The 27390-nt window shown below is 42.4% G+C and overlaps 1 protein-coding gene across 6 annotated transcripts in view; it reads right to left on the bottom strand.

The window, feature by feature from the left end:
- LOC143514065 (xylosyl- and glucuronyltransferase LARGE1) overlaps positions 1-27390 on the bottom strand; it is a 61116-nt gene that overhangs the window by 27739 nt on the left and 5987 nt on the right. For 4 of the 6 annotated variants that reach the window (XM_077004840.1, XM_077004841.1, XM_077004839.1 and 1 more), the window contains exons 2-6: positions 26328-26519; positions 19190-19494; positions 17255-17337; positions 14959-15082; positions 14651-14822 (exon numbers count right to left, since the gene is read on the bottom strand). In XM_077004840.1, coding sequence (XP_076860955.1) covers positions 14651-14822; positions 14959-15082; positions 17255-17337; positions 19190-19494; positions 26328-26433 — 790 coding nt within the window. In that variant the 5' untranslated portion in view covers positions 26434-26519. Of the gene's footprint in view, positions 1-14650; positions 14823-14958; positions 15083-17254; positions 17338-19189; positions 19495-26327; positions 26520-27390 lie in introns of those variants that run through there. The other 2 variants (XM_077004843.1, XM_077004842.1) reach the window with 2 other exon arrangements.

The following is a 27390-nucleotide window of genomic DNA, read 5'->3' on the forward strand; positions in this document are numbered from 1 at the left end:
CGCTACCACTGTGTTGCAGACTTGGCGAATAAGTCTGGCATAAATTGCATAACTATTCCTCAGGACCACTAGTGATGTTAGTTAGTGCATGATGACAGCTCCTGATGCTCAAGTCTACACTTAGCAATAGCAGCATTAGAAATGCATTTTGGTTGTTTAAATACTTCACTGTCACAAGATAGGATGAGGCATTACACCTCAGTTAAACCCCCATTTACATTTTACAATTTACAATTACCTTTAGATCCCACAAGGAACCACACTCTAGACATTAACCCAAATGTCCGTCGTGGTCCAACGAGATCCTTCACTTTAAACATTGTTAGGTTTGTTCCAGCCAACAGACTAACACCAACATGTGCTAACTCCACACCTTTCTCCATGCCTGATGTACTTCCTCTCCTCCATCAAAGGCATTTAACCCTGCATGTGACCTTGTTTTCTTTGTATAAAGCCAAGAGAAATCTAAGCCATGCATTATTCTTTCATTGTTTTTCTTGATTTGGTTAACCTTAGTTACTGTTCAAGAACTGCTCAGTAGTGAACTTGTTGCCCAGATGTGTCTCTACAGCGTCTCCCAGCCATCTCATAGATCATGCTATGAGCAGGATGGACAACTTGACTCATGGAATTGATCACCTCCCAGTGGATGCTACAAGGAACATGGACTGCATGGATAACCTTTTGTGCTCTTCAGGACTGTGACGTCAGCCCCAGTCTGAAGACCAAGGGGGGAATGTAGGTACCATGCTAAACCAGCAGGTGGCAGTACCACTGGCAACACATGGAACAAGCTTGCTTTGACGGAAGTAAGGGTGTGTCTACAGTTCAGGTGTTTAAATACCCTGAACAGCCATTCATCTCTCTCTCTCTGGTTTGACCGACACATAGGTTAGACCTATTAAAGAGAGGCTCCGCCACTCCTCTCTCTCCGGTTTTTCTTTGAGAACACGCGAACTTTGCAACGACTAACGGCAAACAGCTGAAAGTCGTATTACTTAATTAACGAGCCCGAGTTATGGTGCAATCTAACCAGCAACCGATCAACGTTACCGCGACAACAGATTCACCGAACGACTTCAATCAAGCTTGTTAACGCGGCCACACGGACTGAAACAAAGGCGATCAACTCCCTGTTGTTAAACCGTGAACGAGACTCGCGTTCCTGGACGATTCCCCAGCACACCTGGACGACGTCGTTTAATCAACGAGGAGCCTGCGGTGGAAATTCCCTCCCAATTCCAGGAGAATTCAGGGAGGACGACAAAACCCCAAATCCTCAACACGTGAGACTCTTAACGCTGGGCATAGTTCATCAAAGGGCATAGTTATTTGAACTACAGAGTTAACTAAGTTTTCTGTAAATACATTCTGAATGTGTTTAACTTTATTTTCATAATCCTCATTGATTTGTACACACAAAGTCCATGTTTTTATTTATCTAATTAATGAACAACTTGTAGTCTTCCCCATTTTCAGACACACCACATTAATTTTTAGTTAGTAAGCCAGCGCCATTACTCTTTGTTCTGACCACGTTGGAATAAACCAGCTGAGCTCATTAACATAGTCGCGCTGCTCTACTATTTAAAGTCGGCGCCATTTTAGTTGCTTTGTTCTCCATAGGAGAACTGAGATTACAACTCCGCCTCCTCACACGCGCACAAGCGCGCACACTTACTCCTCCCCTTTTTTTTACACACACACACACTACATGCTGAGTCTTCACTGTAAATATACTGATCCATGTTGATGCTCTTTGTGTTTTAGAATAGTTGGTTTTAAATAAATGTATCATTTATTTTCACCAAATTGTCTGTGTTGATGTCATTCAAAAGTGGTTGTTGCCAAAACCTCCAAAGAATTCATTGTTAAATCCTTCAGATACCAAACCATTCATTACCTTTAGTTGATAACTAAACTTGTGGTTCTGGTATAATTAGAATATGAGACTGATTCTAAAATTAATGAGACTGATTAATAATTAAGGTAAAACAAATTATATCTACTTTAAAGGATTAGTAGGTGAAACCCCTACACCGGCCTATCCGAGCATGTATTAAAGTTTAAAGTTATTTAGCCAACTTACTTTGTTGTCAAACTCATGTTGAAAAGCGTTTTACTCTTGATAACAAGTAGCCAGCTGAATTAGGTGTGTTTGAATAATACACAATGGTTGGTAAGGAGAAACTGACCTGTTTATTTAGCAATTAATAAACTCAAAATAGACAAAATATTAAATAACAAACAGAATAACATCATTAAACTATAAAAATAATATTGTAAATTATATTAAAAAAGCAAAACTGTCATATAGGGCTACGCCCCCTCTCCTAGCTGTCACTCTGGGTTCCCTCATGTCTGTGTTTCTTGTCTGTTCATCCAGCCCTGCTCGTTTGTCTCTATGATTTCCTATTGTCTGCCACTCCCCTGTCATCATTGTTATCACCTGGTCCTTGTCTAGTTCTGTGTATATTAGTCCCTGTATCTCCCAGGTCTAATCATCGGTTGTTTTGTGCTTCATGTATTCTCTGTTCACGTTCGCTGGCTCTTGTGTGTGTATTCGCGTTTCCCCGTTTGTTTCAGCCTGTTCCGTTTTCCCTGCCTGGTTTCTGTGAGTACTCCTTGTGTTACAATGTCGTTGCTTGTTCAATGTTCGGACTCCCTCAATGATTTGACCCGTGCTATCCTCTTCGACCCTGATTTTGGAATTTTTGCATTCATTCATTCATTCATTCATAAATCTCGCTCTCCTCAGCGTTTGTGTCCGCCTCCCTGTTCTGCCTCGCGCAGAACGTTACAAAAACTCACAACCTGAGTGGAAAATAGTCTATTAACAAATAGTCTATTAACATCCATCAGTGCTCTTGAACAAGTGTAAACCAAAGCTTAAAAAAAATCCGTTCACATATCGTAAACTAAAAGCAAAATGCCTTCTACTCCACATTTTGCTGCTCCATCCCCATCTATACACTCCCTTCAATTCAACCGTTTCTGCCAGTGTTAGTTGTGTAGGGCCTTTCTTTTTGTCTTTGGTTTTCTTTAGAAACTCGTCATGTTGTTTATGGTGGTATTTCGCTAAATGCTTGATTAGATTGGTTGTATTAAAAGTTCTTACAGCTTTACCACCATGCTTGACTTTACTGTGGCATATGTTGCACTCTACCTCTTCGTCTTTGTTATCCTTTAAGGTAAAATAATCCCACACAACTAACATTTTTACCGATAACTTCAAATTTACACGGCAGTCCTAATGGTTAGGAGATGCCGCGGAGCTAAATTGGGGAGACGCTATGCTCGTGTGCTGAAGGTGTGCTGGAAAATGCGGACTGGATTTTATTCTCACTGGCAAAACCACAGCAAAAACTGGAATGGATTATCTAAATGGGTGCGCTGGAAAACCCGGATCGGACTTTACAAAAAAACTGGATCGGGAGTCTGGATCGGTATTTTCTCATGCCTGCCGATCCGATACCGATACGCATTTTTTGCTAATATCGGCAGCCGATCCGATCCAAATATCGGATCGGGACAACCCTACTTCTCAGTCTTTATTCTCTGAACAGACAGAAAGGTAGACCACAAAGAGAGAGAGAGAGAGAGAGAGAGAGAGAGAGAGAAAGAAAACTGCAGCAGAGAATTCTCACTTCTTAGATGTGATCATAATCATATACTCTTCAAGTTGCATTTAAATGTTCAGTTTTCTGTCCAAACAGCCAACCAAATAAAAACAGCAGGATTAGTGGTTAGGTTCCACCAAGTAAACATCATTTTGGATTTGAATATAATATCATTTAACAATATACTGGTACATGGTGTGATTTTGATTAGGTTCCCACTGTAAACATTCAACTATTTATAAATAAAACTATTTTTAATTATTTCATCATCATGTTGCTTCCCATCAAATTGTGCTTATAGCTAGGAGGATGTGGGGTTATCTACTTAATTTGGATGAAACTAGTGCAATAAAAGCTTTTTATGAATGTTTTTTATGCATCGTGATGGTACACTAGATCACAGCAGTGACTTTTTCATTGTAAAGAGTTTATTGTGTTTGTAGATCTCCATCTAAATTATTGCAGTTTTTCAGACCAGGCCAGTTTTTGGCCATCAATCTACTGGAAGTGGATCCACTTTTGCATTCAATAATCTTTCTGTCATTATGTCTGCACTATGCAGATATAAAGGTGCTATTTGGAGCCAGATGCATGCTCACTTTGCCCAAAAACAATGGTAAAAACCCAGAAGCAACACATGAGCGACAATGACTAATGATGTAGCGCCCATACTAGATTTACACCAGAAGCTACCAGAAACCATAATAACAATAATCCATTTAACATACAGTGCTTTTCTCAAATCCACGGTAGGTGTGTACGCCAAAATGCCCACACACAAACACATAAAAAAGTGAAAAGCGCATAAATTCTTAACACTTAAGTGTGAACAGATGATGACTGAGACACACCTCCGTGTTGGCCAAACTCAAACAAAACTTTGTTTCACCGTGTGTGCTTAAATCTGAATACCAAATGTCTGAATACCAAACGTGCAAATCTTTTTTTGTATGCATTTAATGCAATATGGTCCTATGTGTCAAATTTCATTTACTGCAATAAGCAACCATGTGGTCCCAGTGCTTTCTGTGTGTCTGGACAGACCTGCAATAAGTGAAGAGATGCATCACCAAACAGTCCGTACATCCATATCCAAAGTCAAACCTTGGCAGCCTTGTTCTGTCAGGCCTTCCCTGGAGTACCTGATGACGTATATACAGCATCACATCAAATCTTAGGCTGAAGATGATTGAAATGATCACTCACACCTTCCACTGGTGTCTTCTAAGCATTTCAAGATCAGGAATTGATATGCTAGAACAGATTGTTCCCATTGACTCTCTGCCTCTGTGAATCTCTCTCGCCTCCTGCCAGCACAAACCTGCTCCTATATCACTGCCACGCTTGTCAGAGATGCACATCCTGAAGTGGTAAAAATGTCTCCTCTTCGTGCATGTACGTTGCCATACACCTCTTTGTGCAAATATTCAAATTCACACTTCACACTGCTAAATAGAAGCTGTATTCATCTGCATAAAATAGTGTACACTTTTACTTCAGAGGGGGTTGAACACTTAGAATAAGTACTTGATCACTTCCTCAAACTTTAAAGGTCTAGAAAAGAAATAGAGTAACTGATATAGTGCTGGTCCCACCGTACAAGTGCTAGAGGCCTTGCTTCTTTGACCAATCCCAAAATGACAATAGAATGTTCCAGAACAGCAGAGTTCTATATTTTTAATAGTCTGGTAGATGAAATAAAATAAAATATGAAATGACCCATTAAAATTGATACTGCCACTATTTCACTTCACCTAAACCCCAATAAACATTCCACTTTACCCTCCAGCCACTGTCCATTATCGCTAATAAGCAGAGAGAAATAATAGAAATAAGACCTTCGCCATCTGGATTTATACTCGTACGCCCTGATCAAATTCATTTAATCAATGTTACACATTCAACCACATTCATGCACAGATTCCTTAGCCTGATACACTACACACTGTTCCATAAATCAAAAATAGATAATGCCTTCAACTAAGCTAACTGGAAGTTACCATTTGCCACAATAATCTAGGGTTCAGCAAATCTTTTAGCAAATGGATTAAACTTCTATACAGTAAATAGCAGCACAGAAATGACTCATCATGTGACACTGTACAGAGGTGCTAAGCAGGGAGGTCTCAGGCCCGTAGCCAGCATTGTGATGGGGGGGATCTTTTTCCCCCAAAAGTGAAGTGAGGGGGGGGGGGGGGGGGGGGGGGGGTTATGTCTTATATGTTTCCTCTATGCTGCGCCTATAGCGATTGATCGCCAGTGGTTGGCGCCAGAGCGAACTAGTAACTCAGTGGGTTTTCCATCCACCGAATTTTTGCGCATTTTGAAAATGCGCATGAAAAAAGCTGGATGGAAAAAGACCAAAATTCGAAAGAAGCCCCAAATATCGCAAAAAGATGTTTACGCTAGGAAGAGGTGGAAAAGTTAGACTATCGCATCGCCAAAATTCAGAAAAACTGGATGGAAAAGGGTTTTTCGCATAAACGATGACGTATCATGTCTCAAGTCAAGTGGTTCTGTACATGATCGCGATGTAAAGATGGCAAATGCATACAAAAATAGTTCTGGAGAGAGCAAAAATTGAATTTAACTTCTCCATGTAAAGAAAAGAAAAAGAAAAAAATGTTTCAAAACCTCAACGTGCAAAAATGCGTAACTGCCAGATGGACGTAAAACCACTATTGTTTGGCGTCCTCTCACGTGATCTAAAGTTTATTCGCATAACTGTAATGAATGGAAACAAGGCTTAATTCGCATTTTTTTCTGCCGAAACTTGGAAATTGCGCATAATTTTTTCGAAAGGTTTGGATGGAAACCTGAAGATAAATAAACTAGATTTTTTTCAGCGTGAGAAATCGGATGTATGGCGTGTGAGCGTGTGAAAACGGTCAAATGCGCGTGTCTCACGCTCATTGCGTGAGAGTTGGCAACACTGTTATAAGTTTGTTGTGAGTCTGTTGTTGCTGTCCTTATTTGTTTGTCTGTATATTCACCGGAGATTAACAATTCATTCATTGAATAGCCTACCTATCTTGAGGGGCATGTGTGTACGGAGGGAGGGTGCGGGGGGCGGGGGGGGGGGGGGGGGGGGGGGGTGGGGGGGGAGGGGTCGAACGAACCCTTCGATCCCCCCTGGCTACGGGCCTGGGTCTGTTCTCACCCTTCCTGTTCCCAATTTTTAAAGAATCGTTAGCTCCTGCAATATGCCAAAATACAAATATTTAAGGTATTTGGACTCCTAACAAAGAACATAATTTGTTTGTGGGTTCATTCTCTATACACAAGCCTTGAAAATCCAAATCAATGAAAAATATTAAAATCATATTCAATCATAACAATCTCCAATTACTGTTTTAACTGGACCAAACCAACACCGCCTACATCAGTGTATCACACAAGAGTCCAGGTCCTTCCTGTCCTCTCTACACACACTTTATATATATATTATATATATACACTATATATATATATATATACAGTATATATATATTTCTTATTAGCCTCATCCATACATTACATCTGCAATACTCACAAACAATTCCCTCAAACAACTGAACCACAGAACCACGGTGGCTTTTAATTTAAAAAAATCAGATCAGTATTGATATTTGGCAACATTCAGATGCAAGATATCAGTATTGGATCAGTACCAAAATATTGTGCCAACTAATGTCCAAAACAGACCATAAAAAATCCATATAATCAAGCAGATGTCTGGGCACGGCTGATTTAGGACATATCATGTGTGGCTCGGAAAGCAAGTGAGGATGGAAAATGGAGAAAGAAAATGTGGACAAAGGAAAGAAAAAAATAGCATGAGACAGAGAGCAAAAGAAAGTGACAGAAGACGAGAGCGCGAACAACAGAAAGCGAGAATGAAAGAAAGGAATTAGAACCGAGCACACGGGGGGCGTGACGGCGCATGATAAACTCTTTTCATGAGACTAGCTCAATCGGAACCGCGGCCGTTCCACAGAAGCCACAGAGGTGGTGAGCTACCTATCTTTACCGGGCGTTTGGGGGGGGGGGGGGGGGGGGGGGGGGGGGGGGGTTTGTCTTGAGCCCTGGAGACATGCCCGCTTCTCACCTGCTGAACTCACTGCACACGGCAGTGCCCTCAGCACCGTCACACATCGGTCACCTGCTGCCCGTCCTGACACGCAGCCTGAACTGACAGCAAGGGCTGCTGCCCGAGCAAACAGACAAACTCTGCTTATAATGCAGACGGCCACGCGTGTCTCCTGGGTGACATCATGACGTGATCAATTTTCCCCATTTGTCGCATAAAATTGACAAACAACACCTTTTCATTCAAATGCTAATGGAGGAAAGAGAGTACAAGCTATTTCAATTGGTACAAGAAGTCTTTACAAGGACAAAACCAGGGTATGGAAACCAGATCACCACAAGGATGAGCTAAGAGACGTTATACCACAGTGTGTGGGTGTGCATTTAAAGGACTACTCTTCTTTCCATAAAGTTGTCATGACTCTCCCTGCCTGATCTCCCTGCTGATCTATGAGGTTGGCCTGAGAAAAGGAAAACTTCCATCTGAACTGTAACGCCAAAAATTCCTGCCAGTCACTCCACTAGCATAAGCCTTTCCTCAAATATGTACAGTTATCAAATTAATATTAGTTTTGCATTTGGATACAACAATGCATCGTAAATTCCCACTGATATCAGCAATTGAACTGTCACAAAATTACACAATTTAATCATTTAAAAGTACACAGCCACAATAGCTCCCACCTAGGATGTAAAACAGAAATAAATATGATTGTGTTGTGTTTCACAGCTGGCCATTATATTTAAGAATGTGCCGAACAGATGTGCAGAAAACGATCTGAATGGCCTCCTCTCTGAAAACCGTCTTCTCTAAAAAAAACTATATTAATATGAGCACTTTGTCAAAGTTGCCAGGTGAGAATAAAAGGGAAGCACTATTTTATTTCAAGCAATGGCTGTTGCTGCTGGCTTTTAACCCTTATATCGTGTTGGGGTCAATTTTGACCCGTTTTCAAAGTTCAGGTGTGTAAAAAGTACTGTTTGCTTTTTTGTATTGGAATAGGATTTCATGAGATCTTCAGAAACAGCTATTTTAACACAATAAAGGCATTTTTATAATTTTTGTAAATTTTAAAATGTCTCAAATTCAAAAGTACCCTTCATGGTGTTACGGGTCACCACTGACCCGGCATAGAATACTTGCTGTTGCTCCCATCACATAAAAGGTGTGACTCACCGCACACACCCAAACACCCACCCACACAAACACACACCCATGCACACTCCCACACACACACACCCATCCACACACACACACACCCAAACACCCACCCACACACACACACCCATGCACACTCCCACACACACACACCCATCCACACTCCCACACACACACACCCAAACACCCACCCACACACACACACCCATCCACACTCCCACACACACACACCCAAACACCCACCCACACACACACACCCATCCACATTCCCACACACACACACACCCACACAAACACACACCCATGCACACTCCCACACACACACACCCATCCACACTCCCACACACACACACCCAAACACCCACCCACACACACACACCCACACACACAAACACACACCCATCCACACTCCCACACAAACACACACCCATGCACACTCCCACACACACACACCCATCCACACTCCCACACAAACACACACCCATCCACACTCCCACACACACACACCCATCCACACTCCCACACAAACACACACCCATGCACACTCCCACACACACACACCCATCCACACTCCCCCACACACACACCCATCCACACTCCCACCCACACAAACACACACCCATGCACACACACCCATCCACATTCCCACACATACACACCCACACACACCCACACAAACACACACCCATGCACACTCTCACACACACACACCCATCCACACTCCCACCCACACACACCCAAATACCAACCCACCCACACACACCCATCCACACTCCCACACACACCCCCACACACACCCAAATACCAACCCACCCACACACACCCATCCACCCACTCACCCACCCACACACAACATTCCACACTCCCACACACATACACACACCCACCCACCTACACCCACCACACCACACACATATACCCACACACATACACCTACCACACACACACCCTACCCAAGCCCTCTCCATCTGGAATACAAACTTTCCCACAGAATATTGATACATACGTATACACACACACAAACCCCCACACACACCCAACCACCCACTCACCCACACACCAATCCACACTCCCACACACATACACCCACACCCACCACATACATATACCCACACACATACATCTACCACACACACACACACACCAATCCACACTCCCATACACCCACACCCACCACACCACATACATATACCCACACACATACATCTACCACACACACACAGACACACCTTACCCTAGCCCTCTCAATCTGTAACACAAACTTTTCTGCAGAATATTGATACATACGTACACACACACACGTGCACACATACAAAATTTTGTTTTTCGATGTTTATAGCTTACACACACAAACAATTGTTCTGGGCATTGTTCTGGGCATTGTTCTGGTCATTGTTCTGGTCACTGTTATGGGCATTGTTATGGGCATTGTTATGGGCATTGCTCTGGTAATTGTTATGGGCATTGTTCTGGTCATTGTTCTGGTCATTGTTCTGGGCATTGTTCTGGGCATTGTTCTGGTAATTGTTCTGGGCATTGTTCTGGGCATTGTTATGGTAATTTTATGGTCATTGTTCTGGGCATTGTTCTTGTCATTGTTCTGGGCATTGTTATGGTAATTGTTCTGGGCATTGTTCTGGTAATTGTTATGGGCATTGTTCTGGGCATTGTTATGGTTTTACAGGGTTCAATCTATAGTTTAATTTTCAAATTTGCACTTGATAAGTCTGTATAAAAAGTAGTGGATGAATGACAGGCTAGGGTTTGACACACGCAACCCCCCCGCACCCCCCCGGCCCGGGCAAAGATCGGCACACATGGAGCCAAAAAAATGAAACCCTGAAATTGAAAACTGTGGTTACATGGATTTAAACACATACTAAGTTAGCTATGAGGTGAGAAACAAGAATTTTCAGGCCAATTTAATTCGGGTCCGTGATGACCCGAGACACCAAGAACTGTTTACCCCGTCTAACATAAGATAAGGGTTAAAAAAGAGGCATATCATTTTCCAGCACAATGAAACTTGATTTTCAAGACAAAATTTAACCGCCATTTACACAGCAGCTGCCTCAAAAAGGATTGTAGAAGTCTGACAAAACAGAAGCAATTTTGTGTGAAGTATTTACTGTAAATGCACAACAGTCCATATTTGGAGAGAAAAGGATGCATCAATAAAGCCTGTAAAGGGATGACAGCAGGGAATGCCTCTGCAGGAGGCCGCCAGCACAAAGAACTTCAGCACACATCCCTGTTTTTTTCTCCTTCAGCCTTTTGGTTAAGTTAAGGCAGCCAAAGACAGTTACGATCTAATCTACCATGGCTGATTTTGTCGCATAAAAAATTACCCTCTTAGTCTTTCAAAACATGCTTCATTTAGTTAAGTCTGATTAAGTGTTACATTTAGAGCAGCAACAAAGGCTACATTCATTTCACAGGGAAATCAGGAATTGGTGTTTATGTTTGCGATTGGCTATATTACCATGGCCAGAAAACACTGGTACATATATATTTTCACCAAAAACATGACTCGTGCATACATGAAAAACCAACAACAAAATGTCATATTTGCACATCACTCCACCAACAAAGGAGCAAAATATTGTATATGAAAGCACAAGGATTCTGGAGTTCTTCAGCCATTCAGAATGTGAGAAACACAAAAGATACAGAAGCGATTTTAGCAGCTTCTGTTTGCAATTCTGTGTAAAGAGATTTGTGAGTGGAAGAAAGTAGCCAGAAGTGGTGTGTGCAGATCTATGACCAAACATAAAAGTGACCCAAACATGATTTGACAAATTAGATTGTTGCTTAAAAAGTCTAATCCATGTCGCATGTGTAGTATGAGTGTACTTCTGGCTTAAGTGCTCACTGAACTCTCGTTTGCAAAAGCACTCGAGTCAAAAGCACTTCCTTTAGAGCTGTCAACATCAAGCCTAAAGTGGTCCCAGAATAGACCCCTGCTCCACACCCAGGTACAATGGACACTGAAAAGCCTGATCTCGCAATGAAAAAGGGCCACAGAATCTCTATAAATGGCGGTGTGCTACAAAAAGAAACAAAACACAAAAGGCACAGAACAAAAAGATAACTCTCAATTAAGAATGACCAAGGGCTTAGCACACAGCAATGCACCACATAACTGGTCAAGTGATAAATCACTCCTAATCACTCACCCACACACATGCTCTACAATTCATTATGACCCCTGACTCTTCATGCCTCCCACGCACCCACACCCTCATGGAGACTCACATAACCTCTTGCCTGCCTTCAGTCAATACCCCAGAAAATTTATCTTAATGTTGTAGCAGTTCCATAATGCATTGCAATGAACATGTTAGTCAGTTTCAATGCTGAGAGTAGGCAGATGAATAGGTGACCTGTTATCTGTCTTATTACCTTCATGTATTGTTTATTAAGCTCGTCCTATAATAACATATCCACTTCACAACATATTATTTTATTATGGGGTTAATTGGAGATGTTTTAGATTGCATGCATGAGAATGAGAACAGGGCTGAAATCGGTTTCCTGTTTCCTTGAAATATAGGGTTTCCTGAACAGTTGCGTTAAGTACATATATAAGTACATATATAAGTTGGAGAATCATTAAAGCCTTAGACTAAAAACATATGAAAGCACTACATTAAATGAAAAACGTGTCCTCCTCTCTCCTGTTTATATGCAAAACCATATACCCCAGAACGCATGCGCGCGCGCACACATACACACACACACACACACACACACACACACACACACACACACACACACACACACACACACACACACACACACACACACACACACACACACACACACACACACACTTACAAGATCACATGTTATACAATGCACTGACCAAGAATACAATTAAACAGTGTTATCCCATTGCACAAAGACAACAAGACAACTGGCACTACCAACACTCTACACTGAGCTAGATTCTTCTATTGCTTCATATATATATATATATATATATATATATATATATATATATATATATTAGGGGTGTCAACGATTCTCTAAATCTTCGATTCGATTGTATTTATGATTTTAGGGTCACGATTCGATTCGATTCTCGATTTACAGCAGAGAGGCCTATGCCAGTTTTAGATTAGTCTATGGCAGGGGTCGGCGACCTATGGCACGCGTGCCACCGTTGGCACGCCGAGGCATAATCATTGGCACGCGCCATGCTGGACCAGCATCAGCAAAAACTATTTCATAATAAAAAATCTCAGACAGAGAGCACGATCCTCCAATCGAAACCGTTCCTCAACGCTCTGCACTCAGCTCCCGCCACAGACCCATGTTTAAATTTGTTTAAATAACCCTAACGGCCGCACGATGCTGCGTGTGACATAATCCCTGCGCGGCGTCAAGGCTGGATTATTTATTATGGATTATACTTTCGCAAGTGACTGTAGCGCGCAACTCCGCACACCTCGCGCGAACCTGCGGAGGCGTTTATATTCTTTGCAGTGTTCTCCAAAACGATATGTGGTAGTATAAAGAAACACCCCTCAAAAACAGGGGATTGAACATTCATCTGACGAAAATTAATGTTGCATTGCTGTCTAAATAGCTGTATGACTGAACAATTATCTTGTATTACGTTAACAAATACGAGCCTCTTGTAATTCCAGGACGAAACATGAGAACGTGAAGACGTTAAGATTGGGCGTTTTGAAAATAAACAACCATTAAATAATGTGATGAAAAAGCTAATTTTTTCGAATCATTACGAGTATATGTATAAATATTTAACTTAATTAGGTGCTTTAATTCCACCATCTAAAGGTGTATGAGCCCAGAAAGCATGACTTGGTTGATTGTGCTGAAGCACGGCACGTGCGAATCGCCAGCTCGCTGTCACGTCCAGCCCCTCCCTCGTCCCTGGTCCTGCCTAGCTCCCCGCTCCCATTCGTTCCTCCCTCTGTCTGTCACGCCCTCGTCGTCAGTCTCGTACACCTGAGTCTCGTTTCACCGTCTTGTTTCTGTGTATAAAAACCCCCTAGTGTTTTACTCCCGTGTCGGTCATTCCTTGTACGTAAGTCCCTCGCTGCTCCTCGTTTCCCTTCTAGATCTGTCCCTTTCGTTACCCGCGCTCTCTCTTAGTTCTACTCCCTTGTCTTCGTATGTTGGTTATGTTTCCCCTTGTTTTACGCTGGTGTTTCCTTTGTGTATGCTCCCCGTCATTGATAGTCTTTTCTGGTTTGTAATCTCGTTGTCTGTTTTGTTAGTTTATGCTGTTGTGTTACCTCTTCCTAGTCACCCTGTATCATTGCTCCTCTTGTGGTATGTTCTCCCCGTATATGTATCTGGTGTCTTAGTTTGTTATGGTTTAATACGTTAACGTTTCCCTGTTATTTAGCTTGCCCGTTTTGTTGGTATCCTCTCCCTATTGTTTAGTATAGCTCCCTCTGCCTTCTGTGTCGTAGTCGTGTTTTGCTCTCCTTCGTTCAGTGTTGTTTCCTTTCTTTAATAAATACTTCGAAAACTTGCGGTTGCGTCACACCCGCCCCGTGATTCGTTACACTCGCACGGGCGGAGCAAACGCGATTACGTGCGGCCCCTCGCGACGTGTCTAGTTTAAACCAGGCTTTACTTTGCGTAGTGTGGGTGCTTGCGTAGCTTAGAGGGAGGGATCGTCGATCCTCTTTTTGACTTCGAGGCTCGAGATTGTGACATAGTTTCGATCGATTTCGATTTAATATCGAAATCGTGACACCCCTAATATATATATATATATATATATATAAGCAATTAAAACATATGTTATAGGTGTACCGAATACCTCTAAACTTGTGAAAGACAGCCCACAGCTCGGCGATGTCTGTGGCAAAGGTGATGTCTGTGTCCAGAACGATGACTTTCTGCAGGTCAGAGGGCAGCGTCTTGGTCAGAACGAGCTTCATAAGGCCGTAGATACCAGAGTAATGCTTGTTGGGGATCCATGAAACCTCAGACTAATGCAGAAAAGACAGTAAAGATTAAAAGATCCTCCTTTAATGCACAAAAATGTAAAATGGGAAAATATCGATGATGAAGCTTTTTGTCCGTAATAACAGCTTGACGTGAGCAAGTCTGATTGTAGAGGATCACCTTTAGTTCGTCTGCATCGTAGAAGTCCACACGGACCGCCGGCACCATCCAGGTGTGGAAGAGAGAGGCCAGGATCTGCTGGGCGATGGAGTCCGTGATGAAGTGGAAGTGGAGAGGGTTCCGCCTGTCACACACACACACACACACACACACACACACAAAGAAAACATGCACTTATAGAATGAACGCTTTCACTCTCCAGATAAGAGCAGTGCCTAGCTCCCCTCGCTCCCCTCAACACAAAAATAGTCTAAGGTTCCTCCCTGACCCGGGCCCTTGTTTGTCTGACTGTCATTTCATCCGCTGGTGACATTAGCCTTGTTTGTTTACTCTGTGTCTCTATAGGTGTGGCACAAATTGATGCTTAATTAGCGAGTGATCTGTTTTATCGAGAATGTAACGCATGCTTCCACGGCTCAGCTGTTTCAGTCGGTGGGGCACTCCAACGGCCCTCAGCTGTCACTGTGAGTAAAAGCTCTGGACAGAATAAAGTGGCCTTTCGCAACAACTGTCATGGCAACAAAGAGATGCAGCGGTTCTCTTGTGCGGGTGTCAACATGTCAAAACGTGTAATTTATTTACATGCCTTGTCCTTTTGAAAACTCAGTTTGGATCCATGCTTTTTTTTGTCAGGCACAATGCAACAAACAGGCAAGCACAAACAGGCCCACACCTTCCACTGCACACAACCTGACGCATGGCTCTGTAAACGTGTATTTACTACTAGTTTCTTCATTGATTTCTTTTGACATTCTTTATTTTGTGACATTTGCTCAGAAAAGGACATTCATATATCACAATACCACACAGCTCCAGAGTACAATATCCTGGCTGTGTACCAAAGTCTCTGAAAATCACAAAGAAAATGTAGCCACCCCCCAACGATTCTCACACTGACTTGTGCTTCTCGTTGCCATGGCAATTAACGAAAAATTCTTCAAACTCTTTGGCAAAGCGACTACCACTGCATCTCTCGCGTTTCTGATCTGGCGTGTTGTGCTAATGGTGATAATTGCCCTATTGTTACGCTTCAGTGGAACCCGCAAGGCCGGGCAGGAGGCGAACACTTCTCACTGGCACAGATCTGAACGGCCCCATGCTACACGCAGGTAGTCAAGAAGAGCAACCAGTCAGAGAGCAGGTTTCCGTCAGAGCAGCTGGCCATAAAGAGAAGAGCAGACGCCTTTAATTCAAGACAAGAGCTACAGACACGTTTCTGCCCCCCCCCCCCCCCCCCCCCCCCGTGCATCTCATTACAAATCCACATGTGTACTACTTATGCTGGAAGACACCTTCACCTCCCTGATTCAAAGGCACTTAATCTTCACCGCGTACACTCAGGGCTTTATTTACTGCAGCTAGCTGATAACAAAGTGCTGATGAGCCAAGCTGCGCAGAGACTTGAGAAGTACAACAACTAAAATGATCATGACTGGCCGTGTACTATAAATCAGACAGAGACAGCACGCGCAGTCCGAGTCTCAGCGTTGAACAGGCTTTAATCGCACCATCACTCTGGACATCCCATGTTTCAGAGTTCCAGATTGGTGTAACTGAATGGGCACAAATATTTACTGGCCAAAACATCTCATAAACCTCTTAGTTAGTTTATTCACAGATCATAATGACTTTAAAATTATGAATACACAACAGTGTTTAAGATTTTATAGCCTAGATGGGACCAAATAGAGTGCCTTTGACATGCATGTGAAAGTTTAATCCACTATACTGGTCTCACTATGAACATGATCAACTCTGACCTTTCAACTGGTCTCACTGCGAATGTAATCTTACTCTGACCTCTACCAACTGGTCTCACTGTGAACGTGATCAACTCTGACCTCTATCAACTGGTCTCACGGCGAAAGTGTTCAACTCTGACCTCTATCAACTGGTCTGCATAATACAGATTTATGCATGCTTCACTTCCTAAATGCTTAATTGTACTGACTATATCAGAGAAAAGCAGCACTCAGACTCATTAAGAGATTCCATTATGAAACAATGGCAACCGTGTACAATACATGCATACAGTACATACAATAAACATATAATGTATAACACTATAACAAACACGGTTTAATTGTAGTTAAATGTAGTTGACAAAAAGGCAGGGCAAATATGACTGTCAGAGCCTTTAACATGCCCAGTTTACTAGTAATGATTTTAATATTTACTATACTGCAGTGATAGTGTCTGTAGAAGCCAACACAGATGGAGCACTGAACTGCCTTAAAGAACAAATGGTAAGTGTTTTTTTTTTCCTACATTAATGAGTGTACGATGCTCGACTTACCTATGAAAGAGCACAGACTTGACCAGGGTCACCACATCTCGACTTGCGTTGTAGCCGGCGCACACGATGGCAACGTGGATGTTCTGGGGATTTTACAGACTATTAATGAGTCTGATTAATGACGGAACTCTGTTCAGAAACCTGTTACTGAACAGAGAAGTGCAGTGAAACTGGCTGTGACTGGTCCTCGCCATTTGGTGCGTGCCATTTGCAGCTCAGCATTTGAATTAAAAGCAGCCAAATCCACTTTTCCAAAGCCTGGACATTTGTTTGTGTTTCCCATTGTGCTGCTTTATGGTGTTAGCCACAGAGCCACAGGTGCAGCACCAGATATCAGCATGAAAGCTGCGTTATTCACCTGTGGCTGTATTCGCAAACGTCTCTTTTCTCTCATTCCACAGCGGGGACGTGCACAAGGAGGGATTACACTCGCTCCCCTGCAGCCAGAGAGTGGTGTAATTGATCCTGACCTGAAGGTGAAGGTTATCTGCCCTCCCTCTCCCATGCGCTAAGATTCTTTGCCAGTGGGTCATTGTAGCCTAGCTTATCCAATCAGGTTAGCTCTCAGCTTGAGGGAGCGGGAAATGAGACAGTAAGGGCAGACACACAACCTCTTGAGAATTGCACAGAACATTTTTAGCTGTCACACTCTCTCTAACACACACACATACACACACACACACACACACATGCGCGCGCTGTTTTCCATTCTTTTTATACTGTTCTGTGTGGCCGATACCTGATTTTTGCCTGAAATGGCTTAAAGACCACATTGAAAGCAGTGTGAATGCATTTCGTGGAGGCCAATCGGTCACACTGCTTGGCAGTGCAGAGCCAGACCTACTTCTGGGATTCAAGCCATGTGCCATCTGTGATCTAGGGTTCCAAAGAGCACAAGCGGTCATGTAAAAAAAAAGAAGACCTTGTATCTTGAATTGTAATGACTGCTTGGGGGCAGACTGTAAACAGATATATGTTCAAGACATAAATCTTCTATTTAATTTGTCCAGAACTGTATCAGTCCCTGATGCTAAACAGAAGTACTTACAGTGGTTTAGAGTTTTTTTTACTTCTGTAGTCCACCAAGGTTACATTCCTGGCATTGAGTTTTGTGTTAAGCTTTTTCACATTCTCATATTCATAATCAAATGGTCATAATATGGTCCATAAACTGGTCCAAAAGTTAATCTGCACCGACAGTTCTCATCTGCCAAAGCTCTCACTCGAGCTGCCTCCCGAGATTTAAGCCCTAGGGCGCAGTCTAAAAAGATTGCAGGCCATACAATTAACCTTATTTTGATTTTAGAATTTTGCTTCCTACAGCCTGTGGCCGAGTTATTTAATCAGTATGACAACGTGGAGCATGCGTATACAGTATGTAGACAACACGTCAGTAAAAGGTTGGTGCACTGTAATCACCGAAGCAATATTATGACTTTCTGGGATCAGGGTAAAGTGTCAGATCAGCATTTGAGGCTAATGTGATTCAAGCAGAAAGAGCGGTCTAGTACAAATGTTAATGACAAGTTAAGTCAATCAACACATCAACACAAGAAAGAAAGACCACATGTATGAGGTCATGTTATTTAACCCACTGTACTTCAAATACATGCCAGTGTGTTCAGACTCTTACTTGAATTCTTAACTGCATACTTTTGTTCTGATACAGACAGGGGTGGGCATTCCAGGTTCAGAAAGTAAAAGTCCTTCCCAGGATTTTGTTCAAGCTTGCTGGATTTTCTAATTAGTGGCAGGTTAAATTAGTGGAATCAACACAATCCAGGAAGCCTGAGCAAAATCCTGATGAGGACTTTTACTTTCTGAACCTGGAATGCCCACCTCTGGATACAGACAACATGCTTAAAGAATAATAACTAAATAATTAGTTATAATAAAATAATAAGCCTTGCTTGAATACTTTTGATCAGTTCTTACCTCACATTTGTCCACAACAGGATGCTGGACACAACCGGAACTGTTGCCTGAACTGAAGGCTTTCTGAGCTTCACTGTCTCCAGTACCTTCTTCTGTGGAGTGTGGTTGTGACTGATTGCCATGATGACTGTTGATACGGTAGTTGCTGTTGGTGGGGTTCCTGGGCGGCTGGCTCAGCTCTCTCCTGAGGGCGCGGTTCTCTTCTTCCACCTCTCGAACCCGCAGCTCCAGAGCCTGGCGCTCACCGGCGCCACCTATTGGCATGGAGGACTGAGGCTCCAGTGGGGAAAGAGGCAGAGGCTTCACTGAGGAGAGAAAACAGGAAAAGCCTTTCCAAATGTATAAGGAGTGAAGAAAAATACAATCATGATATAAAAAAAAAACAGCTCATGGTCTAACACTAGTTATACGACTGGTCAGAGGTGACGCTCTTCAACATTTCCTATAACGAAATGGTGAGTTAGCAAAGCCTGACGTGGCTGGCCAGTGTTTTCCAATTAGCAGTCAGGACAGCGTTGATAATGCAGTGCATGCCTTGAGGAACATGAATGTTATTCAATCAATTCCATGGCTACTGAAAAGAAAAGCTATACCAACCAAAGTAGTAAACCGAGGGAAATGCAATTTCCCCCCAGCACTTGAAACATCTGTTTGTGCGCTCTCTCGCAAGAGCAAGAGAGAGGAAGAAAGGGAAAACAGTGGCTCAAAAGCTCCTACAGCTCTGTGTAACGAGGAACGGGTCCATCACCCTGTCAAGGAAACTCAACCAACCCAAAAAACGTTATACTGCTACTAGAAGCAACTGGAGCCTGAGTGACAACATCTAAAGCAAGGTCACACCACCGTGCAGCAGGCCTTGTTAGTGCTCGATCTAAGGGGACAGGACAAATGTAACTTTCATTTACGTAGTTAAATTATGTTCTTAATATTAATGGTCTTTCAGCTGGTTTGTATGAAACTCTACAATTTGCTCAAAAAAGTCTGTTTCTTCATTCAGTTTATTTAGTGAGCATAGTAGTGTATGTAGTGTTAGTAGTGTACCCATTAACGCTCTAGGTCATAGAAACTGTATGCACATGAATATTTGTTCACATCGTTGTAGTGCTGAGCATTTGTTATCGCACATTGCACGTTTTCCTTTTATTGCGCAGGCCTGCACAGGCTAGCACTAAAACAAACCAGCCTATCAAAGGCATCATAATTAACTGTCAGAAATTAATCAGGTGCGTTAGAGCGTTAGCAGGGTACCTACTAAAACTGTTCATGCTATTGCTTTCCCGAGCAGGAGCTCTACGGTGCTCTAGAGGGCTAAAATGCAAACACCTTTGTAATGGGAAAAACAAGTGTTAAGATACTCAGCAGTAGGGGCGGTCGGCGGTTACGGAGCCCGTAGTGCCTTGATATTCAGGGATGCTGAAACACCTTGGCTCCGTTCTAGGTTGAGCTATATTTGCAGAGGGGATTACTGAACTATGTTACTGACCTGGCATGAGCCGTGCTTGGCAGAGGCGTTTTAGCACTGGCGCGGGGACATGCGGGCACCTTACTTATGCCAAGGTCGTTTCATTGTTCCCATTAAAATCTCGAGATTAATTTGCCATGGGATTATGAAATGAAATTGTCACACCAAAAAAACTTTTTTGAGGAGAAATTTAGCTCCAAACCAGCCACAAAATACTGTTTTATAGTAGTTAATGTTTACAGTTTCCCTTGGTTTAATATAGATATAATGCTGTTTTATGACAAAATTTGCCTGAACACAGTCTTTCCAAATGGATACATACAAGAATTAAATTCAAACTTGGGAGCGTGATGGTGCCCTAGTATTCAATGGTGTATGAAGAAAATGCCATCTATTCTGAGGTTGTACGCAAGCCCTGCATGAAAAAGCCCTCATATGGGCTGCTGAGACACAGATCGACAAGTGGAGTCAAGCTTTTAGGGCTGAGAAGTATTAGACTCATGCCTCATTGGCTTTTGTGATGTTGCCTCTCATAAGTACTGCACTATATTCCGGCAGGTCCCTTCTCTACAACCTCCGGAAAATTCCGCCATTTCTCTCCATGCAAGTCACTCAGGTGCTTGTTCAATCCCTTGTCATTTCAAGGTTGGACTGCTGCAGCTCTCTCCTGGCCGTGTCCTCCTTCATGCCATCATACCCGTCCAACTCATCTAGAATGAGACTTCATGCCTTATTTTTTAACCTCCTGTTCCCCCAGTTCATCCCTTTGTGTGTTGTGTTCTCTTCACTGGTTCCCTGTAGCATTTCAAACCGACTTGAATCACCATCCAATATCCCCTCAAGACACAAAGAAAACATGTGTCAAGACTCTTCTCTGTCCTGGCACCCAGCTTATGGAACTTTCTCTGTCTGCCGGTACAGATGTGACACTGACTGTCCATGATGCTGCCACACTGACTGTCGTCAAACAAAGACTGAAGAGTCGGTACGTGCCGGAGTCACTGAGCACTTCAATATGCGTTTTAAAGGAACATTCTGTCTTCCTTCTCATTGTAGTCAGTGCTTTAGCCTGATGGTATTCTTGACACCAACCTATCTAGGCTCACACAAGAGTGTTTAAACGAAGACTACAAAGCACTTCAATGACTCTGGATAATGGCGGCTAAAAAACGCTGTAAGTGAAAAAAAAGGTAAATATATTCATCAAATGACCAATGGCCTCGACTGCTTCAAAAGTATTTTGCACACAACATGCACTTCTACATAGGAACCCGCACTAACCGTCGTACCCGCAGCCTCAACAGTTCCATAACTTTCATCTTTCACAAGATGCAAAGCTCTTCTGCCAAAGTAAGGTAAGGGCTACTTCAACAGCGCTCTCACAACAGATGGACAAGATCTTGCAAGCGTTGAGTGACCATTTCAATGTCTGTGTCACTTTAGTTAGCTGTCAAGGATATTAGGAGCTTAGCTTGCTCTAATTGGCACATATGAAATATCTGTACACATTAAGTAAGCCTAAAACTGAAAATCACCACAACCCCTTTCTTATGACATAAGAATTTTATTAGCAAATTCTCACACCATACCTCACAAATCAATTAGCTGTTCAAGGAGAAGCTCTGGCGCCCACGCCACTTTTTACCAGGCAGAAAACCTGACTAAAACATTAATGACCACACTCTTCCTGGAGCCTTTTCTTCCACCAAAGGTCTAGAAATGTCACTTCGGATGTAGCAACAGCACAACTAAACAGCAGGTGGACTATAGGCACTTTCTGAGTGCCATAAACATGTTCGCCTAAAACACGTCCTGTTCCATTAACTCGGGGCTTTCAGGTGAACGCCAACTGCTGCAGCTGGCGGTGGGAAGATGAGGAAGGGGAAACTGCACGCCAGGGGGCCTTTTTCTGTTCTGCCCTAGAGAGATATCTGCATATTTGTGTTGCAAGGTAATGAGGGGGTTCTCTCTCACGAGTACGCCGAGGCACCCAGCAGTACTGTAGCTCAAAAACACGGCCCAGTGGATATTGCCTGCACCACTAACACAGTGTGCGTCCCTCCCCCCTACCAGATTCACAGTACTGTCAGTGCTTCACTATATGGAAAGAAACACTTCACACTGGTCATGCGCTTCTTTAGTTATGGTGCAACTAAAGCATGCACGAGCTGTTTCAAAGAAGACACTGACAAAAAAAGAAAAGACATAGAATCTTAATGAGCTCCAAACCAGTCAGGCAGCATCACTCATATGATATTCACTTTTTCTTCCCCTAAATTTCTACTCAACAGCACCTGTACGGCTTCAAAAGCTGAGCTGGATTCCTCGGGGGTTCCACGTGAAGATAAGAGAGCATTTTTGCCTTAGTAATACTTCATCAGGGCTACCTTACGGTGTGTTTGCCAGTGAGGGAGGCAGTCAACGTGGAGGGTGTAAGGAGAAGGGGCAGAGAGGGGTGCAAGGGCATTAATGAGCTGAGTGGCAAAGCCAAGAGGAAGCCATTAACATAAGTTCCTGCTGCAGTGCATTTGTGCATTCAGACGCATTAAAGCATCCAACGGGCCTCTGCTGTCAATCCTGCATGGCTGCTCCATCACTCCAGCTCCCACACATTCTCTCTGCTCTATGATACAAGCAGCGCCCCCCCCCCCCCCCCCCCCCCACACAAAATAAAATTCAAATTGACTCACGCGATAGGGCATTGCCATGGTAACAGCAAAACTAGAGTGTTTTCTCAAATGAGTGCTATTAAGGAAGAGGAGATTCTGTCTTGATTTGCCTCTGGCCAGTGGTACTAAATATTCATGAGGAAAATGCAAATGAGATATGAAAGACCCCATGTCACAGGCGTAGAATGTGCGGGAAAAAAAAAAGCAAACGCAAGTCTCCAACTGAAGAGTTTAAACCAAAATGAAACCCAACATAAATGTGCACTAACTGGAACAAAAGAAAGACAACATATACCATGAATGAAAATGGCCACAAAACCCAAAGGGATTTTAAAGAAAAGAACCAAAATAAGTAGTGCTTTAAATGAGGCATGATGCACACCACCTGAGTGGGGCATGGCAACAAAGAAAAACAGAGAGGACACGTGAAACACAAAAACATAAACACAAAGCCACATGCAACGTCACTGCTGTCTGACGGAGGATACCATCAGGGGGCCCGCCACACCTCAGCTGTCAGGGTCAGCTTTGCAACAGGCAGAGCGAAAAGTTCTTGGTATGTCTAACAGAGACACCAGTATTTCTCACTAGGTCTATGTGCCAGACAGGATGGTACTTCGTGCTGTCCCATTGTAATAACACAGCATTCGAGGGAAAGACAAATGGTGTTAAAACACTGATAAATCCACAAAATCACGTGCTAGTTCACTCAAGGGAAGAAAAAAACAAACAAAAAGGCATCAATGAGAAGTCAAAGGACAAGCAGAGGGGGCTACGTCTTCACAGATCGAGCCTTAGAGCTGCCAAACGGCTGAGCTAACAGCTTGCTTGGACAGTAAGTGCTCCTTTCAAAGACCTAATTCAATCTTTTTTGAAGACTCTCTCCTGATCAGGCAAATATCCACTCGATATATTCCTGCATTATGGAGAATGACAGCCAATTTGCTTAGTCTGGGGGGTGAAGCAGGTGCCGTTTTCAGCAGTAGTATGCGGAACTGTTTTCTTTATATAAGCGGCCGACGGTATGATTCTCATTAGGCCAGCTGCACTTTTGTCCATGAACAGTGTTATTTTGGGGCAATATGGACAAAATGTCAGTAGAGAAGAACAGGAGAGAAGGCAAAAACACAAAACTCCAGGAAATACTGGTGTCGCCACTACCTCTGCAGTGAACATCACTTCCTCTGACTTGCAAACTTTAGAAAAAAAAGCAAAATCCTAAAACAACAAGATTTCTAAATAAATCTGACCCCCTCCTCTTTGCAGTAAGACAACTGCAAATATTGAGGAGTGTGTTGTGGTGGTGAAGGAGAACACTACATTTGTCTTACTTGACACCTATTAACTTTGTAAAGCTGGAGTTAAGAGTCCTTGAGAGTGCGTTTACACTCCAGTGAGCAAAGAGAACATCTCTGGTCTTTTTTCCATTTCCCTAAAACACAAACGCAGGAGCAATCAGAGATATCAGCTGGCTACACCAGGCTCCAGGAAGTGCTGCCATATAAGACAGCCAGAATGCACCCGCGTGAAAATCCTGGTAATAATTGCTACTTCCGGGTCCCAGTTTCCCAGCGCATTACATTACATTCATTACATTTTCCCTATTTAGGCCAGAAATTCCAAACATGAATAATGATTAAATTGTTCAGATGGTTCACCAAGCTTGGCTCGAAATGAAAAACGATGACTATTCTGAGATTCACCCTAGGTTTAATCAGTTCCGGTCATCACCAGGACCTGATGAGTGTGTAGCCTAAACACAGATTTTTTATCAGTAATGTTGTAGAAAGATATTACTAATATTATTTAAATGTTCTGCCTGTCAGTAATAGGGTACATTTCATAAATACAAAATAATAAATAAGGTAAATTTCACAGATAAAAAGATGTCATACGGTATACTAGATTGTATTTGTGTATGCACCCTGCTGTCATACTGCAACACTGAGCAAATTCTTTGTCTCTTTCACAGCAAATAAAATTTTGATCTAAACCTCTCTTCTTCTGTACAATCTCATTAATGTCATTCACCTGATCACCCAGGTTAATCAATAAGTTCAAGCATTTTTTGGTATTTGCTGTTATGAAACTCACATTTAGCATCCAAACTGGAGTTAATATGGAGTTCAAATTCAACAAAGGATATTAGGATATAAACAGTACAGGAGAAGGTTATATGGTTGGAATTATGTTTTCTACATCTTTGGCTACTTTACAGGATTCAAGTGCTCATTAGTGTTTCTGAAAGAGTAGTTATATATGATTAGCATTTTGAATATTTTTGAATAATTAATATTTTGAATATTCAAAGTGTTCAGGCCAACACTACAGGCAACCTAAATGTTTTATGCCTTTTACTGTCAGAATACAAAAATAATTTCACAACACCAAATGAAGATGGCAAACTGAAGTAAAAGTTTGGTTATGGTTTTGAAGCTAAGCACATTATGCGGTACACTGTTTAAGGCTTTCAAGTCCACTGAACCAACATCACATGATAATAATTCACCCAACTAATAATTTGACAGCGGGGAAATTTCATTTTTGGCCAAACAGTCATTAATACCTACTGGACTAAATCTTCTTGAGAAAGTAATCAATTTCAGACAGGGTACAGTGACTCAGTTCAGCAGAGTGGAAAAACAAACAGTCTAAATGAGTCTGGGATGTAGTTCACTGTACTAGACCAAGAGGAGATGCTTTATGACTTTCTTTAAGACTCAAAAACTCTAGGAATGTTTTCTTTACTCACAGAAAGTAGAACATTTGTTCCACCTGGCTAGATATACTAATTAGCTTGAGCCAGCAACCAGCAATTAATCACTGAATTCACCCATGACACAAAATACAAAAATTACAGCAAACCTTCACTTTTTGAACCTGAACTTACACTAAGAATCAAATATATCCTGAATTATTTTTATCGCTAAGCCAGAAACAAAGCTTATGAGTATTTTTTTCTACACAGATCATGGACAGGGCTTCAGTGATATGAAGTGAAGGCTACCTGTGAAGTTGGCAGCAGACAGGTAGAACCAGGTGAGGGCTGGGACAAAGAGCAGAGCGAGGGAGGCAGCCAGGAACTTCCTGCGCCCACGACACATTCCCAGCATCCTCTGGGGCAGGAGAGGGGGCGTTCAGGAGGCTGAGTGACCTCTTTGTGGGAAGCAGATGTTCACCAGCAAATGCATGGTACAGTCTGGAGGGGAGGAGAGAGTTATTGAGGGCACAACTCCATAATAAAAGCTTGCCTGTCAAAGCAGAACATCTTCAGAAAAGATTTGGGTGGCTGAAAAAACCTCAGGACCACTGATGTGTAATAAAAAGTCAAGGCATAAAGTTTGAGTTCATTAATTTCCAAACGTCTTCAAGTACTTTCTAACAAACATTAGTTTTCTGTCAAAAGCTAAACTTTCAAAATGGTTTACTTTTTGAATGACTTTTTTCTACTGTTAAATTCAACACTATCCATCAACTTAAAAAGAAAAGCACAGAACTTCTTTCAGTAAATGTAGTTTTAAAGGAGACAAGAGCTTTAAAGTCTGACTTGTTTTTGTTTGTTGCTCTTTTGTAAGTTGTTTATTTTACAGCAATCCTTCATCTACTAGTGACTACCAGAGTTATTACAGGGACAACAAAAGAGAGAACTGAAAAATTTGAGAAAGTTTACAAGACAGAATCTTCTAAGTCTTTCAACGGGAATGAACGATGCAATTTACTGTCAATGCAGTGTGGGTTTAACAGGTGAAAGTGACTTATAAACTATCCATCGCAGGTTAACTGTTTCTGAAGGGTGACTGAAGCTGTCATTGTAAAGATGAAAGTGTAAATAGGGTAATAGAGGAAGTGAATGGTTGTGGTTTGAGGAAAAAAAGTGAGAACACATAAAGAGAAACAAGGGCAAAACAAGGGGAACACAGACGGATTTTTCTAGTGTTAAATTACAATTTTTTATTTATTTCAGGGCCTGAAATTCATTTTGCAAAATGAGTGGGAAGTCTCCCCTTAAATGTGTCACATAAGGGGGATTTCTACATTTTGGGGGGGATACTACTGGTGAATTTAAATAC

Source organism: Brachyhypopomus gauderio, chromosome 5 (assembly GCF_052324685.1).
Source record: "Brachyhypopomus gauderio isolate BG-103 chromosome 5, BGAUD_0.2, whole genome shotgun sequence".
Taxonomy (NCBI): Eukaryota; Metazoa; Chordata; class Actinopteri; order Gymnotiformes; family Hypopomidae; genus Brachyhypopomus; species Brachyhypopomus gauderio.